This window comes from Barbus barbus (assembly GCF_936440315.1).
Source record: "Barbus barbus genome assembly, chromosome: 33".
NCBI classification, from domain to species: Eukaryota; Metazoa; Chordata; class Actinopteri; order Cypriniformes; family Cyprinidae; genus Barbus; species Barbus barbus.
In genome coordinates, this window is record NC_136761.1 from 27,402,201 (window position 1) to 27,420,547 (window position 18,347).

An 18,347-nucleotide genomic window follows, 5' to 3' on the forward strand; every position below is an offset into this window, starting at 1 on the left:
AAACTATTTATTTTAGTTGCCAAGGTTATATTTATATTATTAATATTTTATTTCGGCATTATTTCGCAACTCAGTTTTTACCATGAAGATAACATTAAATGCTGATATGGCAATAAATAATTACCATTACTATTACGTCACGTCAACGCCTCTCGTTTACTTTGAATGGAGTGACGTCAAGCGTTGCCGGACTAAATTGTGGGTCCGTCGCTTCACTGGCGCAACGCAATAATCCAATAATCGCGGCAGAAGTTGAAAACTTTTAAACTTTTCAAGCGCCAACGCAGGCGTCAGCCAATCAGATCACCTTATGCAAATACCCTAGCGCAGACGCTAGCCAATCCCATTCATGCAACACCAGAAAAGTATGTGATTGTCTGTTGTCACTATGACGGTGCGTCAGCACCAAGCTTCAGACATGCCCTCCGTCGAGCGTTGACGCCGACGCCCCGTGTGAATGGAGCGTTACTCAGCATTATTTCAATTAGCTATTTTAGTAGTTTAAGTTAACAATAACAATACTGACTAGTACAGAGTTCCCACAGTCCTGAAAAATATGATTTCCAGGTCTGGGAGAGCCACAGAAATGAGTAAAATATTAATTCCTACCCTAGCATTTCCTTTGTTACTTAATGAGCACAGATCTGTTTTCTTTATTTTCCTGTCCTGTAGGAGCCTCCTGGAGCCAGTCACAGAGAGCTGATGCTGCAGCAGGCCACTCAATGCGTCAGTCAGCTGATCAGAAGAGCTGCAGCCAAGAGGAGGAACTACATCCTCGATCAGGTAGTGAGCAATACGTGTGCAGTCAGGCGGGCCAGAGCTTCAGCAGGGTTCCCGCGGGTCCTTAAAAAGTCTGAAAAAGGCTTAAATTGTACAAGAAAGTCTTAATTATGATTTCAAGAGGTCTTAAATTTGGAGACGGTAAGACAAGAATTGCGAAATGGCTTAATGTGATGATTAAACTTCAAAAGGCTATGATTTTATTAAATAAACATGAGCGCTGCATGTTTCAGAGTCCAGTGCTGCGCTGCTTTGTTTACTGCTGTTACCGGGAAAACGGCTATATTTCTGCCATTCTGAAAGCACCACCTGCTGGCAGAGAATGAATGCACATTTTCAATGAGCCTGTTGTTTTTGTTCAGATCAATGCAAAAATTGACCCATGTTTTTACCCTGGAAACACGCAGAGCTGGTGGATCAATAAGATGATAATGCATTATAAAAATCTAAACAGTAAAATATGTAATTTAATTAATATAATAGTTTATTGATAATCATTGTTTAAATTAATATAATTAATACTTTTGACTCGATCCATTTTCTTAAAAAATCTTTAAAGGCTGAAATGTGTATCATTTTATAAAACTTTGTTTTGTGAAAACTTGTATCTGAACTGGACATCATGCTTTTTACAGACATTTTACAGTTTAATATGTTACTATAGACATTGCCTTACCTCGCTCACATGGTATTTATTTTATTTGTGCAGGTCTTAAAAAGTCTTCAAATTTGAGCTTAAAAACCCTGTTCAGAAAATGCACAGGTTCTCACTTTTTCACTTGCATCTTCAAGGCCAACATTTATCCATCTGCCCGGCGACACAAGATGCTGTGTTTCCATGGTTACCAGCGAAGAGCGGTGGTGGTTCTTCCACCTGATGAGGTGTGGAGGAGACATCTTGTACAACGGCAAGAGCAGGAGGGCATGGCTCTTCAGGAAACGTCTCTTCTCAAAGCCAAAGGTTAGACTTAAATGATTCGATCATGAGTGTGAAGACACATTACAGCTGCACACTCATGAAACAGTTGTGTTCCTCTCTCCTCCTGTTTCCAGCGAGCTTCACGCTGCCGGAGCAGGGAGAGCATCTGGATCAGGTGATGTTTGTGGAGCTCAGCTCCGACGAGGCCCTGAAGCTCTTAACGCATTATAAAGAGGAAGCTCGCCGCCTCCTGCCCACACCTCCCAAACGCAAAAAACACAGACAAGGAAGTCAAAACCGCCCCGTTCATCACTGTGGTAAGAAGAGCAGATTTCACTTCTGCTGTTGCATCATTGAGATCTTGACCCTAGAGCATGATATTGAATATTCAACCCATGAACATGTGCCTTTTCATTTTCCAAGGATGGAGAGGAGGTCCATTCGGCTCACACTATACATCCCAGAGAGCACAGGTAAGCTTGTTAATGTGATTGTGACGTTACGCGATTAGAGATTCAAAATAAAATCTTTAAGCACCAACTTTATTTAACTACATTCCAAAGTACCTCACTTTTTACCTCACTACATTTCTTAAAAACACGTCGTTCCTCGTTACTTTGAACTGAAGAAATTGCGATAGACATGAAGATGCAATAGCGGTGTCTCATTCTTGAACAAGTGGATTCTTTTTAATGAACCTGTTAAATCAGTTCACAAATTGCACTGAACGATTCATTTGTGAATTGGACTGATCAGATTGCAACTGTTCTCACGTCAACAACTCACTGATTCATATGATTTGGTCAGAGTGATTCTCCAGTGAACAGCTCACTGATTCAAATGATTTGGTCAGAGTGAGTCTCCAGTGAACAACTCACTGATTCATATGATTTGGTCAGAGCGAGTCTCCAGTGAACAGCTCACTGATTCAAATGATCCCGTCAGAGCGAGTCTCCAGTGAACAGCTCACTGATTCATATGATTTGGTCAGAGTGATTCTCCAGTGAACAGCTCACTGATTCAAATGATTTGGTCAGAGTGAGTCTCCAGTGAACAACTCACTGATTCATATGATTTGGTCAGAGCGAGTCTCCAGTGAACAGCTCACTGATTCAAATGATCCCGTCAGAGCGAGTCTCCAGTGAACAACTCACTGATTCATATGATTTGGTCAGAGTGATTCTCCAGTGAACAGCTCACTGATTCAAATGATTTGGTCAGAGTGAGTCTCCAGTGAACAGCTCACTGATTCATATGATTTGGTCAGAGCGAGTCTCCAGTGAACAGCTCACTGATTTAAATGATTTGGTCAGAGCGAGTCTCCAGTGAACAACTCACTGATTCATATGATTTGGTCAGAGCGAGTCTCCAGTGAACAACTCACTGATTTAAATGATTTGGTCAGAGTGAGTCTCCAGTGAACAACTCACTGATTCAAATGATTTGGTCAGAGTGAGTCTCCAGTGAACAACTCACTGATTTAAATGATTTGGTCAGAGTGAGTCTCCAGTGAACAACTCACTGATTTAAATGATTTGGTCAGAGTGAGTCTCCAGTGAACAACTCACTGATTTAAATGATTTGGTCAGAGCGAGTCTCCAGTGAACAACTCACTGATTCATATGATTTGGTCAGAGTGAGTCTCCAGTGAACAACTCACTGATTTAAATGATTTGGTCAGAGTGAGTCTCCAGTGAACAACTCACTGATTCAAATGATTTGGTCAGAGTGAGTCTCCAGTGAACAACTCACTGATTTAAATGATTTGGTCAGAGTGAGTCTCCAGTGAACAACTCACTGATTTAAATGATTTGGTCAGAGCGAGTCTCCAGTGAACAACTCACTGATTCATATGATTTGGTCAGAGTGAGTCTCCAGTGAACAACTCACTGATTTAAATGATTTGGTCAGAGTGAGTCTCCAGTGAACAACTCACTGATTCAAATGATTTGGTCAGAGTGAGTCTCCAGTGAACAACTCACTGATTCAAATGATTTGGTCAGAGTGAGTCTCCAGTGAACAACTCACTGATTTAAATGATTTGGTCAGAGTGAGTCTCCAGTGAACAACTCACTGATTTAAATGATTTGGTCAGAGCGAGTCTCCAGTGAACAACTCACTGATTCAAATGATTTGGTCAGAGCGAGTCTCCAGTGAACAACTCACTGATTTAAATGATTTGGTCAGAGTGAGTCTCCAGTGAACAACTCACTGATTTAAATGATTTGGTCAGAGTGAGTCTCCAGTGAACAACTCACTGATTCATATGATTTGGTCAGAGCGAGTCTCCAGTGAACAACTCAGATTCATATGATTTGGTCAGAGCGAGTCTCCAGTGAACAACTCACTGATTCAAATGATTTGGTCAGAGTGAGTCTCCAGTGAACAACTCACTGATTCATATGATTTGGTCAGAGTGAGTCTCCAGTGAATGACTCACTGATTTAAATGATCCCGTCAGAGCGAGTCTCCAGTTAACAATTCAGTGAATTCATAAATGAGCCGAGAATGGCAGATCCTCGGAGCTTGAGTGTGTGACTCATTGCTCAAAAAGAAAGTTACTAATGCCGAATTTTAGTATTTATTACTGCAAATCTCCAATAAAAGCGCAAGCTGATTAAGTCCACTTTTTGAAGGAGCGAACCCCCAACGGAGGGGAAAATTACAGAAAAAACACAATTGGGCTGGTTTTGTTTCAAAGACCTGGCAACCCTGCATGAAGTATATGTTGAAATTACAAAATAATCATTCATTGATTCATACATTTTACTTGTAATACTTAAAGAGGTCATCGGATGCAAAATTCACTTTACAAGTTGTTTGAACATAAATGTGTTGGAAATGTGTGTACACATCCATCCTATAATGATATAAATCCACCCAGTGGTTTTTATTAAATCCCTATTTTAAAATCCCCTTTCTCAAATCAAGCTGTTCTGAGGTTCCTGTCAGAATGACGTAGTTCTGAAAAGGCTCCTCCCACGAGAGTTGATTGACAAGACCATCTTACCTTAGACCCGCCCTGAGTGAGCTGAGAGCTGTCAAGCCAAAGTATGTTATAGACTTTTCATTAAGACCCTAAAGAATCATATCAACTTGTGGAAAATGGGCATCCGATGACCCCTTTAAGTACACTAGAAGTCAAATACTACTCTAATAAAATTGAAAAAGAGTACTTAGTACTTTTACTAGAGTAATATTTTATTAGTATATATATACTTTTACTCTGAATTGTATATATTGACGGATTGTACTCTTAGGGTTGCCATACATCTGCCTTCGGTTGCTCTTACGGATGCAGCAGCGACCCACAGCGATACAGGAATTATTACAGACCGTACACTGGCCAGGTAAGAAAATCATATGGGTGCCAATCTGTGGACGTTTGAAAAATAGAATTGAAAAAAAAAATAAAATGCATATACTTAATAGATCTTTCATTTTCTTGCAGGGGAGCTTGTCTGAGCAAAACCAGAGTTGTTATGGCAGTGTGTATTCGAGTTAGTTGGAATGGTTCTGATAAACCCAGAACTGTGATGCAGCAGGAAAAACACCCCAATCAGAGCATTTGCTTTGATTAGCAGTGCTTCACCTTTACAAAAATAACTGGTTCTGTCTGTCTGTAATTTCATTAGCAAAGGTCATTGCTTATAATGAGGAGCCAGCTTGAGTACCAGAATGCAGTTTGTTTTTAACAGATAGTTAAACCCAAAAACTGAACATTCGGTCATCATGATGTCATCTTTCTTCTGTGGAGGAACACAAAAGCAGTTGTTCAGAATGTCAGAGCTGCTCATACACAGATGGTTATATTCATCTGTTACAATTATCAAGGATTGTTATGGATATTCTGAATTTGATGCAGTTTTATTCTGCTTTTTTGAACAGAATCATGATTGATTTCATCGACAGTCATAGATTTGACCATTAACAGTGTACTGTAGAGAAGACATTTCTTAATATCTCTATTACTTGAACAACTACTTGTGTAAATCTGTCTACAGAGCTTCTCCTTGCTATTGTCACATTTAGCTCTTTGTGGCTTGTAGGGGAATATTCTCTAAAACTGTTTCAGACAAATATTTGTGGAAACTCCACTAATAAATGTTTCTCATCAGATTAACATCAATAGTGGGACTACAAAGTGAATATTTATTAACTTTTGTTGACTTGAGCTTCTTTGAAAAGACTTTCACTGAGAATCCCAAACTGACTCTTGCACCAAATTAAAAAGTCTTTATTAATTTAATATAAAAAGTTGTTTCTTTAAATTGTCACCAAGAATAAATTTCAAATTAAAGTCTGTCACAAATAATACATTCCCATAGAAAACGATGCAAAATACACTTTACATGTATTCAATACAAGAACTTCTGTATAAATATTATGAAAATTATTATAACTTTGAATGGCCACCAGTATGCAAAAAGGGAAAAAGACTACCGTTTTGTAATGTATGTTTTTGCAACCTTTCAAACAAGACCCTTATACAAAACGCTACTGTATGCAGGACAAAATAATCTGTTGGCCCTGATAGATAATAAAACAGATTGAGAGAATAGTTAACCAGAAATTAAAATTCTCTCACCCTCGGGCCAACTGGCTTTCATCAGATTTGGAGAAATGTAAAATTGCATTATTTGCTCAGCAATGGATGCTCTGCAGTGAATGTGTGCCGTCAGAATGAGAGTCCAAACAGCTGATAAAAACATCACTGATGGCACCCATTCACTGCAGAGCATCCATTGCTGAGACAGTGATGCAATGCTTAGAAACTCATGTATATTATCTATGATCTGAGGGTAAGCACATTTTCAGCAAATCTTCATATCTGGGTGAACTATCCCTTTACATGATGTAATTACTGTACTCCTGTTTATATGACCTGCTTGTGCAATTATTCACAGGTGGTTGTGTATCTGACTGAATTCAGCAATCAGGCATCACCCTCTGATACAGCAGCACTGCACCTTTCGCTGAAGGACACATCTCTGACCACAGGGGGGAGTGCTCGTTTAATTGGAACATTTTCTGTAAAATAGAGTTAAGAAAATGACATGGAAATACAATATTTTATTGATTGATTGAAATTCCTGTTTTTGTACTTGTACTCTGTTTTTGATGATTTTGTAACATTTGTATCAGATAAGCATTTTGCATATGTAAAGAGAATGTGAAAACTGCACAAGAAGAGAAAGAATACACTAAACATTATCTCTTGTTGTGGTGGATTAGTCTGTATTTATATAAACGCTTACCGCTCGACTCAGAAACAGTATTCCAGTGGACTCATGGGCCTCTGGACCTCCGTGTCTGTAGAAATCTCTCACTTCCTCTGTGGTCAAAGTGCATCTTCACAGAGTAAATAACACATGAATGACTGGATCTTTAAGCTAACAGCTCATCATGTGGATGTGGAAGATTTAAACATATGAATGATATTTACCGGACATAAAACTCTGCACTGGGTCGTCCTGCACTAGTGTGGTTCAGCGCAATTCCCATAAACAACGGCTTGCTCAGAGAACTGATGGGAACGTTCACCTGTGATGAGAGTAAGAATGACAACAAAAAAGATAGAGATGATGAGACAAAGCAGCATTAATTTCAACAATTTCCCAGTATGTGTTTGAAGCATCGCCTATCGAATGTAAATCCACAGATACACACCTCATCACTGATCTCTGCACACACCGAGGAGAAGATCTCAGAAACGACGGCTCTCTCCTTACCCTGCAGGAGATCAGCACATATGGCCTGCTCACTGACGCCTGGACACAACATCTACACACACACACAGATACTACTGAATTTCATTTGGAATAAAGATTTTTAAATGTGTTTAAAATAAGTGTTTTCTCGTCACCAAGGCTGCATTTGTTTGCTCAAAAATTGTGAAATATTATTTATTTGTGAATATATTGTAAAATGTCATTTATTTCTGTGGTCAAAGCTGTATTTTCAGCATCATTACTCCAGTCTTCAGTGTCACATGATCCTTCAGAAATCATTCTAATATACTGATTTGCTGCGCAAGAGATTAAAATTAGATTTTTTTTTTGCAAGATTTAATGCAAGAGATTCTAAAACAGTCCACAATAACAATTCACAGTCTTTAGTTCGAAGTCATGCAGAACCATTCACTTGAAAAGCACGTAGTGATGTGTGAAATTGAGCTTTTTGAATCAGTTAAACCATTGTGTCACAAAATGATTCACTGTTTCGCTCCAATTGGATTGCATATCGCGAATCATTTGATTTAGATCAGAACTTCGGAGCGGGTTCGTGAATCATTTCATGAATTGAATGATTTGCGATCCACGCTACGAGTCCTGATCTGAAATGATGGTTCGAGAATCATTATTTAAAGGGGTCATATGATGCGATTTCAAGTTTTCCTTTCTCTTTGGAGTGTTACAAGCCGTTTGTGCATAGATAAGATCCCTGAAGTTGCAAAGACTAAAGTCTCAAAACCAAAGAGATATTCTTTATACAAGTTAACACTCGTCCACACCCCCTAAAACATTAAGTTGTGTTTACAACACTGTTCCAGAACAGTTCAACCCAAATGTGTGCAGCGCATTTAATGGAGGATTATTTTCTGAACCTGGAAGAGTAGCCTACAATGCCAGCTGTGCACAAAGGCTGTTTCTATAAAGTGGGGCAATTCCAACTTTGCACGGACAGTCTGACGCTTCTGACTCTCAGCCTGTAAGTATGTTTTCTTATTTAAAGAATTTGCCACTGATGATTCAAAAGTAGTGCTTGTTTGTTGTTTCTCCGATTACAAATGCAGACATGGTAATGTTATAAGACAGTATAAGTCATTATAATCAGTAATTATGTCCCCACTGGATGCAACAAATGCCTCGTTTATAAGGTGTTTTAAAGTTTTTGTCTCGTCGTGCCGGGACACGGCCTCACAATACGGTGAGGGGCGTAACATTTCCGTCTCACACTTGAGGTATTCGGCCAATCACAATGCACTGGATATCTGACCAATCAGAGCACGCTTCGCTTCTCAGAACGATGAGCTTTGTAAATATTGGCGCGTTTCAGAAAGGCGGAGCATAGAGGAGCAACAATAATGTACAGTATGTGGAAAATAATGTGTTATTAAACCACATAAACATTTCATTACACCAAATAATGTTCTTTTTATCAACTTCATATGACCCCTTTAAATCGGGACTTGGAGTGTGACTATTTCATAATACTGTTTTTACTAATAAATGTGGCCTTGTTGAGCAGAAAAGGACTCCTGATGATGGCAGTAATGAGCAGCTCTCAGTGTTTCTGACCTTTGGCTCAGGATGACCTCCAGGTACGTCTAACAGGCCTGCAGCCTCTGCCACTTTCTGACTTCTCCTCAGCAGGACGACGTCTCCGTCCGCCGTGGCCATGACAGCGCCGACCCCCAGCGGCTGTGCAAGGAAGGCCTGCGGATCTGCGCATTCGTTCTGTCCGTGACTCTGCAGCCTCCCCGCCTCTCGTGACCAGTTAGTCCCGAGATAGTCTTTATAACAGGTCAGGCCTAACTGTAATGTGAGCACACACGATTGCTCATCTTCGGCCAATCTGTCTGAGGATTTATCAGCACTTTCTACTAGGTCTCCTTCACCACGCTGTGCGTGTGTTAGGTTCTGGACGGCCTGTTCTGCCACTGGTCCTTTTTCCATGACGGAGAGCACCGCTGAATGCAATCTGAATTTAGCTCCATTGAAGAGCCACGGTTCTTTGGTCACTCGGTCACTCCATACAGCCTCAATGTGCTGCTCGATTTCAGGAAAACTCTGCCGATTGAACCTAGTGTGGGATTGCAGCAAGTCAAAGATTTTGACATTTTTTGTAGCATCAAAAATGTATATGTATTGAGTATTGCTATCAAATGATTAATCACATCCAAAATAAAAGTTTTTGTTTATGTGTGTACTGTGTATATTTATGTATATATAAACACACACATGCATACATGTAAATATTTTCAATATATATACTGTATGCGTGTGTATTTATAAATAATAAATATACACAGTACCCACACATATATTATGTAAACAAAAACTTTTATTTTGTATGCGATTAATAGTTTGACAGCACTAGCTGGTCCCCATTTATTCATTACATTCCTATTTTGTGGCAGTTTAATATTTAAAAGTACAAATATGTTTAACTAATATGACAAAATAATTTAGAAAACATATTATTGCTGGATATTTATACTGTACCGGTCTGAAATGTCTACATGAATGTGCTGTTCTCCAAGAGGCTGTAATGGATCACAGTGCAGCAGGAGAGACACCTCTGGATCCATGAATAACCCTTCAAACTTCCCCCAAGTGCACTTCCAGCATGGGTGTCTTCTCAGTGCCTACCTAGATATGATGCCTGAACAGTGCGCTTCTAGGCAGAAAGTGTGTTTTGAGAGTTAATCAGTTGAGAAACATCTGGTACCTACTATAAAAGTTAAATTATCCTAACAAACGGTCAAAAACAGCGAACTAAGTTAACAGAAAGATGCAGTTTAATTTCTAAGAAACGCTACATTTAAAAGCACTTTTGAGACTGCTACTTTTTCTGTTGTTTACGATATACAGCTAACGTTACTAAGCTAAACTTCCTCACTTAAACCCAGCGGGACTCTTAACTCAACTTCCGGAAGCGCTTCAAAATAAAAGTCCAGAGCGTCTGCTCAAAACGACAAAATAGAAATAACAACTAAACGTACTGTGCTGCGTTTAAACAAAGCACATGATACACGCTATTTCTTCATCTCTTAAAAACAATCTGTATTTTTAGAGAAGCTCACCTGAGACTTTAACGTTTTCCAAGTAAAGTGAAACAATTATATCTTGTGTTGTACATATAATTGAACCTTTTGTCTTGGCAGGAGATGTGTCTGAAGAGATTATTTAAACAGAATTATGTGAATAGAAAATGGCACGTTTCCGATGTTACTCAAACTATGATTTAATTCAATAGTATTTCCATACTTTTCTACATATCTATGCCACACTTTTATCCCAAGTTTAGCTGACTTTAAATTGACATTTTATCAAAATATTTTAGTGCTCCATCAATATTTAACAAACAAAATAAATTCTTCATTCATCATACACTTTAAAAGCAGAGAAAAATATATTTGTTAATATTTAGTCCTGTTAAAGTTTACTATAAAGAAATGTTCAATTAAGACTTCAAACCATAGATGTTAGCTTTTCTCTAAACTACGAAATTACAATGACAAGCAAACAATGTTTGATTTAAAAAAAAAAATAAAAAAAAAGTTTGTTTGCTGAATTTGTGTTTTTATTTTATATTTTCACATGGGATTTTTATTTTTTCATCTTTTGTGAAACCAAAGCCGGACTAATTTACACAGACATAAATGATATAAATAGTCATGTGACACACATTCTCATCTATTACGGTCTTAATACACACAATATCAAGTTGCCCACAATTAAGGCAACTTATTTTCTGGACATCAAGAAGAGAGGTTGCCTATGAGACAACCGTCTGCAATTCCCAGGTTTTAAAAAATACAATGTAAAAGTGTTCTGATAAGACAATAGAAATACACTTTTTTTATATTCTGTCCAGAACTAGATTTAAAATTCTGTCATTCATGTTTAAGGAATAGAAAGTGCGAGACAAGACCACCAACCAAACGAACCAAACTTAAAATAACACAACCGCTCATTAAAGATAGATTGATTTCCTTTAAGCCAATTAAATACCCCCATATATAACTATTATACAGGAAAAAAGGGTCTAAGAAAACACCAAAATAATTAAATTGCATAATTGATTTGAATATTCTAAGCATTAATGAATCAGATAAAAAGGTAATGTTAAACAAAGCATTGCCGCAAATTATCCGATGCATCTGATCATTAATCATCTTCATTATAAGAATGGCTGGTGCAAAAAAAAGGTCAGTGTTTAACAAAGCAATGCATCACAAAAAAAAATCCCCAAAAGCTGAATGAATCTTATCGACAGGTGCATTTGGTAGCAATCATCTCCTCGTACTCCTTATAAGCAATGGAGCCGTCGTTCTCAATGGTCAAAACACTTAACGGATTATATTCTGAAGGCACACATGAAGGTCTGGGCACAGAAGAGTCTAGCTTCTCGTAAATTATGTTCTGAACCATTGTGTGCACCGGCGACCCATAAATATATCCCACAGCCCTCGGACAAGATCCCTTACAGTACCTCGGGTTGTATTTGTGAGGCGCTATGATCCAATGGTCCAGTTTGAGCTGACCGAAGCTCACTTTGAAATCATACAAGTCACAGTCATCTGTGGGGAAGTCGTACATGGGGACGAGTTTGGGCATGTTGGTTTCCAGACTTGCATGCGGCGAATTGGTGCTCTTTAGTGTGCCTCGTCTCTTTCGTGAAGCTGAATCCCAGTGGTTTGACGTCAGATCTACCATCCGACCTCGCGAGGCTCTTCTCTGGTACGCAACCTCGCTGGTGTCGTTCAGGTAAAGGAGGAGAGATGGAGATCTGTGAGTTAACTCCACCGGGCTCTTATGAACCTGGCCTCCGGGTCTGGGGATCATGTCTTCTACGCAGGTCAGGTTGATCAGCAGATGGATGTCTTTCTTATGGGCTTGAATGAGAGGATGGAGGAAGGATGTCACGTCGACCTCCACCCAGCGGCGGCGGACCCTTCTCTCGGTGTGAACGCGGAAGCTGAGAAGAGGGACCAACTGCTGCGTGCCGAAGTGTGGAGAACACATCTGATCCTTTGAGGGCTTCTGTTCTTTCACATCGAGATAGCAGAGCGATGTGAAGGGGGCGATGTGGTTGTGGTCAAAAGAGTAAAGCAGGACCGACTTCAACAGCTGCTCCTGAGACCTCACTCGATTCAGACTGTAGGAAATATCCTGCATGAAGAACTCTGCCAAGATAACACATGACACCATTGAGGAACACATCCTTTGCTTGACTTCAGCTATACTGTGTTTATTTATTGCTTGAGAGTGACTTGTGATTGCAGTTTGTTTGGAATGAAATTGTCATTTTGCATCAACTCAACCAGGGGCCTGTTTCATAAAACAAGTTTACCAAATAAGCCAGCCTTATTTCAGTTAAGTCTGACTTATTTCGAACCGTTGCATAAACTTAGCCACCATGTTAAGAATGTGTCTTAAGAACTAGTTTGAGAAACTAGCAGTTACCAAAGGGGTAATCGGTCTTATTTTCCAATACAAATAAGACCAATCTACCTTTTCATAACTGAAATTAAGAAGTTATGACCAGTCTTGAAGAAAAAAAATTAAAATCAGATGACTAACTTTTTAAGACTAGTCTAAACAGTTTATGCAACCGGCCCAATTCAGACTAACTGAAACTGGATTATTTGGTAAACTTGTTTTATGAAACAGGCTCCCGAGATGCCTTCCTCAAATTTTTGATTTTGTTAACCATTTATGTAAACATTTACTACTTCTGATTAAATAAATACATAAAGAAGAAAGCCAAAATATTAAGCCTCATGGACATACAGTGCCCTCCATAAGTATTGGAACAGTAAAGACAAAATTGCTCTGTTGGCTGTGGAGTCAAGACATTTACAAATATGATTAAAAGATGAATATGAGACAAACCTACAGAATGTCACATTTTATTATTGGGTGATTCAACACACAGATGTTTTAGCAGCTAAGAAGTTCAGCACTTTTAGAGTTTCATCACTCTATCTGATGTGAGCATAAGTATTGGAGCAGTTGCCTCACAGGTCTTTCTAAGTGATCAGCTGTGTCCTGTTGCATTCATTCTTCAGATATTAAAAGCAGGGAATGTGTCGTATCAGTTATATCCATTACTTCTGTATTCTGAATCTTGCATTCGATGATGATACACACAAACCAGGATGAAGACGAGGAAGCTGACTTTGAGAGAAAAGCAAGCAATTTGGATGCTAAAAGAAAAGAGGAAGTCAATTAGAGCTCTAGCAAAAACAAAGGGCATGGAGAAATCAAGAGTTTGGAAACCACCAGCGACACCAGCAACCAACAACGACCTGATCAGCTGAGAAAACAACAGGAGCTGATGACAGACAAATCATAAAAGCTGTGAAAATGAATCCTAAAAGACGTGTCTGTAAAATCACCAACAACTTCCAGAAAGCTGGGGTGATGCTCTGACAATCTACTGTCCTCAGGAGACTTTGACACAGAATTACAGATGCTACACAGCAAGATGCAAACCTCTGACCAGCACCAAAAATAGAAAGACAAGATTAGAGTTAGCAAAAAAGCACAAAGGTGAGCCAGAAGAGTTTTAGAACTGTGTTTATGGACCGATGAGACAAAGATGAACCTTTATCTAAGTGATGGGAAAGCACTAATGTAGAGAAAATAAGGGAACTGCAATGATCCCAAGCATACAGCCTCATCTGTAAAGCATGGTGGAGGTGGTGTCATGGCATGGGCATGCATGGCTGTCTCTGAAACAGGCCCTCTCAACTTTACTGATGACTTAATGTATGATGACAGCAGCAGAATGAATTAGGAAGGGTACAAAACCATCTTGCCTACCAATATTCAAGAAAATGCCACCAGATTCATTGGGAAGTGCTTCATATTGCATCAGAACAATGACCCAAAACACCCTTCCAGTTCAGTCAAGGAATTTATAAGAGCAAAGAAATGGAAAGTCTTAGATTGCCCAAGTCAATCTCCAGATTTAAATCCGATTGAACATGAATTTCACCAGCTGAAGAGGAGAGGAACGGCAGAAACTTCCCAGCCTTTAATGCAGCCAATTCCAATTGTTGTTTGTTTTGGGAAAAGCATTTGAAAGGATGAGAGCAAGAGTCTGGTGATGTCTATGGGTCACAGACTCACTGCTGTGATTGTGCTCAAGGGATCTGCAACTAAATAATAGCTTTTAATCTTTTATATCTGCCTTATGTTCAACTGTCCCAATACTTATGCTCACATCAGATAGAGGGATGAAACTCTAAAAGTGCTGATCTTCTTAGCTGGTAAAACATCTGTGTTGAATCACCCAATAATAAAATGTGACATTCTGTAGTTTTGTCTCATATTCATCTTTTAATCGTATTTATAAATGTCTTGACTCCACAGCCAACAGACCAATTTTGTCTTTACTGTTCCAATACTTATGGAGGGGGCTGTATATTTACCGAGTAATCCACTGTTTTGTAGAGAATAGTCAAAATGACAATTTTCACCTGAGATTTGGAGCCAAATTACAGGATGGGAAAAATTACTTTAGATAGACGGCAGCATCATTATTTTAATTGTACACAGATTGGTCTAGTAGTAAAAATCTCTTGACTTTAGCAATCTTTGTTGCATTATATTCCAATGGTAACAATAGTCAGTGTGGAAGAACTTGACTGGTCTGCAGAAAGTCCTGATCCCAGCTGAACCCCTCTGGTGTGACTTTATATGCAGACCTTGAGCCAGAAACTCATCACCAAACACCAATGACTTGTACAGACACTATAAGGACAAAAGTGTTGGGACACCCCCTTCTTTAGAACAGAAAAAGGCACAACAAAACTGTGGCAACAAAGATGGAAACATTGTATTTCCATCTCATTTGCAACAGTTTTGGATGTGTCTAAATTGACAGTACCCTTATGTACAAGTCATTGGTGTTGACTTGTACAAAAGTCACACCGACTCAATCAATCATGTCTTTTTGAACCGTGTCTTATACACAGAGGCACTGTCATGTTAGAATAGAAAAGGGTCCTGTCCAAACTGTTGCTATAAAATTAGAAGCACACAATTCCTTAGAATATCATTATATGCTTAAACATTAAGATTTGTACTCATAGAAGTTACTAAAGTAGTCAAACATGTTCATTAGAAGGGGTGCCAATACTTTTGGCAATATAGTGGAACAGTAATCAGAGGCAGATATACCTCGGTTTTGCTCCAGACATTCCTCTCGAGGCGTGATCAGACGGGCAGTGTTGTACAGGTGAGATGCCTCGTGACTCCTGTCCGGTTTGGATGATAGTTTATACAGTCTCTTCATGTAGCGCACATATCTGGAGTCAGGTTTGGCTCGTGCTGTGAAATCTCCCCATGGGTTCTGCTCCGACAACGCCTTCAGCAAAGGGCTCAGGATATTGCCATGGTGGAGGGACAAATCGGGTTCAACAGACTCGTTTTCCAAGTTGTAGCATGATGTAAATGACAGTCCGATAATCGCGAGAAACATAAAGTAACAACGCGCACCACAATTAAAAAGCGGCGTCGCCATAATAAATACAGGCCGGAGAAGACTTCAGAGTCTCCGGCCACCCCGCGCTTCCGTCGCCCTTACCTGCCAGACAGGTGTGCGCAATCAGGACGAGTTCTCTTTTCTTTTCTTTTTTTGGCAGAAAAGCCGGTGTAGGTATCCACAAATGTTAATATGCGTAGTATGATTTCACAGATTTTGATTTTACACGTCTCAAACAACGCCACATTTGTTTTAGATCCGCTGTTCGACGAGTTTGAGAGGGTCTGTGTTATTGAAGTTCAAGATATGGCTCGGATTTTATGGATAAAAGAGTGAAATTATGGGTCTGCGTCAGGAAGACAACTTAGTAGCCTATAGGCTATATATATCTATACATATATGCTTTTCCCTTTACTGTTGTGCAGAACATTTGTTCTTTTTTCTGGAAGTCTCCTGGCTGGGGTTTCTAAGTTGCTTAATAAATGTCCGGGTTTTCGCTTTGTTTTCCCATTGTTGTCACATTTGTTTATAGTAATGACTGAAAAGTAGGCTATTTTGACCAATAGCGTGCAGGTATTGTACATTATCGACCAATCAAGAAGGGGATCTACAGACAAGTGCTGTCAAACGATTAATCGCATCCAAAATAAAAGTTTCTGTTCACATAATATAGCCTATGTGTGTGTAGTATATATTCATTATGTATAGGCTATATAAATACACACACATACAGTATACATTTTGAAAATATTCACATGTATATATTTATATTATATCTAAATATAGGCTATTTAATATATAAATAACATATTTTTCTTAAATATATACATTCATGTGCATAATGCATAATAAATATACACACTACACACATTATGTGAGCAATAACTTTTATTATGGATGCGATTAATCGTTTGACAGCACTAAATATAATGTATGAGAACTGTTGAGAACGTTAATAGATAAAAACCTGGACATTTTAGAAATCCAGGCCAGGACATGTCCGGGAAAAAGCTGCTTATAATGAATGAATAAATGTAGGCCTACAATCATTGACCCCATCATGCATATTTTAAATAAATTATTCAAATCAGTGCTTTTAAAGATGGAACATATTAGAGTTCTTTGGTCACAACATCACCATTTATAGAGCAAAACTTTGGTTTTGATGTTCCCATGGTGCCACGTAGGCTAACTCTTAATCTGAAAAAACAGCAATTTATGAAGAAATATTCTTCTAAACAAGCATTTCTTCATTTTTCTTTCTTCAAAATGATGAAAAACAAAATGTAAACTCGGATGGCTGAATGGAAAGATTTATTATTTTTTTAAATATCAAAATTGTGTTCCCTAATGATATCCTCTTGCAGGAAGTGACATCACATGTGGGAAAACAACAGCATACATATATGCAAATTAATGAATTTTGCAACATCACCATGACAACTTTTATTGAAAATGAATGGCTTTCAATCACTCCTTTCAAATTGCTGTTAAATGATTACCTTTATTAAATTGTTCCACTTCTTGAGGCTTGTTTACCCTGACCCAACAAATGCTAAAAGACATGATTATTGTTGTTTTTATTAATCAGCTGGGGAAAAAAGTGATTCCAATGATATTGTCAAAGCTTTAAGGATAAGACCATCTCTGATATTGTTTCTCTGTGTCGTTATCGGTATAACTGTGGTGTGGACTTAGCTATTCTCAATGAATAAAACTTTATAGATTGAAATGCTATTTAAAGTTCTGTTTACCAACATTCTAAATCCAACTGCATTCAAACAAACTTTAGAATGTTTGAGCATGGAATTACAAACATGACATCATTCTGAATGTTACATTTGTTGTTTGTTTGACAAAAATACCAGGAAACAATGCCATCTGTGCCTTATTTTATTATCTTTAATGTCCATTTTATTTGAAAGGGTTACTATGGAATTTCCCAGCCAAATAAGCTCTCTGACATTTGTATTTTTAGCAGTCCATTAGATTATAAGTATTTTTCCGTGACACTCGCAGTGAATTGAGGCGGTTTAATGTTGAGGTTGACCGTGGGATCCTGCATAATGGCTGAGAAATGAAAAAGAGGAACATCCCACAGGTCAAACAATGACCCTATAAATTAGTCAGCCAAACACAAAGAACTATTATTTTGCTTTCTCTAACACAGATACGACCTGCCTACATTTGTGACAGACAGATAACGCTGAGACCATAAAATGAAGAATTCACAAATCATTCAACATTATTTACATAAAATTTAATTAAATATTACTATCAGTTATAAAAGAATTAATGCTTATGTAAAGCTAGTCAGAATGTGCAACTTAAGAGCTCAAATTTGGATCAGGATAGCTTCAGGTTCATCAGTGAACCGCTCTAAACCCAAAGGATATATTTTCTGAAAAGAGCTTCACCTCGCCGC

General features: G+C 38.5%; 3 protein-coding genes across 4 annotated transcripts in view; 1 reads left to right on the plus strand and 2 right to left on the minus strand.

Moving 5' to 3' along the window:
- Positions 1-6,123, plus strand: part of LOC306853105 (heterogeneous nuclear ribonucleoprotein U-like protein 2) — a 10,628-nt gene extending 4,505 nt beyond the window's left edge. The window contains exons 9-14 of the mRNA XM_079390293.1: positions 673-783; positions 1,573-1,741; positions 1,834-2,016; positions 2,123-2,172; positions 4,960-5,049; positions 5,151-6,123. Coding sequence (XP_079246419.1) covers positions 673-783; positions 1,573-1,741; positions 1,834-2,016; positions 2,123-2,172; positions 4,960-5,049; positions 5,151-5,204 — 657 coding nt within the window. The 3' untranslated portion in view covers positions 5,205-6,123. The remainder of the gene's footprint in view (positions 1-672; positions 784-1,572; positions 1,742-1,833; positions 2,017-2,122; positions 2,173-4,959; positions 5,050-5,150) is intronic.
- Positions 5,552-10,385, minus strand: LOC306853106 (uridine diphosphate glucose pyrophosphatase NUDT22-like). Of its 2 annotated transcripts, XR_013782707.1 has the most exons (7): positions 9,928-10,385; positions 9,001-9,505; positions 7,370-7,483; positions 7,146-7,243; positions 6,958-7,051; positions 6,463-6,730; positions 5,912-6,358 (listed from the first exon to the last, which is right to left on the minus strand). XR_013782707.1 is itself a non-coding variant. In XM_079390294.1 (6 exons), the coding sequence occupies exons 1-6, from the start codon at positions 10,011-10,013 to the stop codon at positions 6,629-6,631; spliced, it is 999 nt and encodes a 332-aa protein (XP_079246420.1). In that variant the 5' UTR covers positions 10,014-10,385; the 3' UTR covers positions 5,552-6,628. The 2 variants fall into 2 exon arrangements, 1 of the variants encoding a protein (XP_079246420.1); XM_079390294.1 differs by having other exon boundaries at positions 5,552-6,730.
- Positions 10,386-11,694: 1,309 nt separating this feature from the next.
- On the minus strand, positions 11,695-15,919 carry LOC306852886 (growth/differentiation factor 9-like; the record flags this gene model as incomplete). Its single annotated transcript, XM_079390007.1, has 2 exons — positions 11,695-12,614; positions 15,619-15,919. 2 exons carry the CDS (start codon positions 15,917-15,919, stop codon positions 11,695-11,697), a joined length of 1,221 nt encoding a protein of 406 aa, XP_079246133.1.
- Between the last annotated feature and the right edge of the window lie 2,428 nt (positions 15,920-18,347).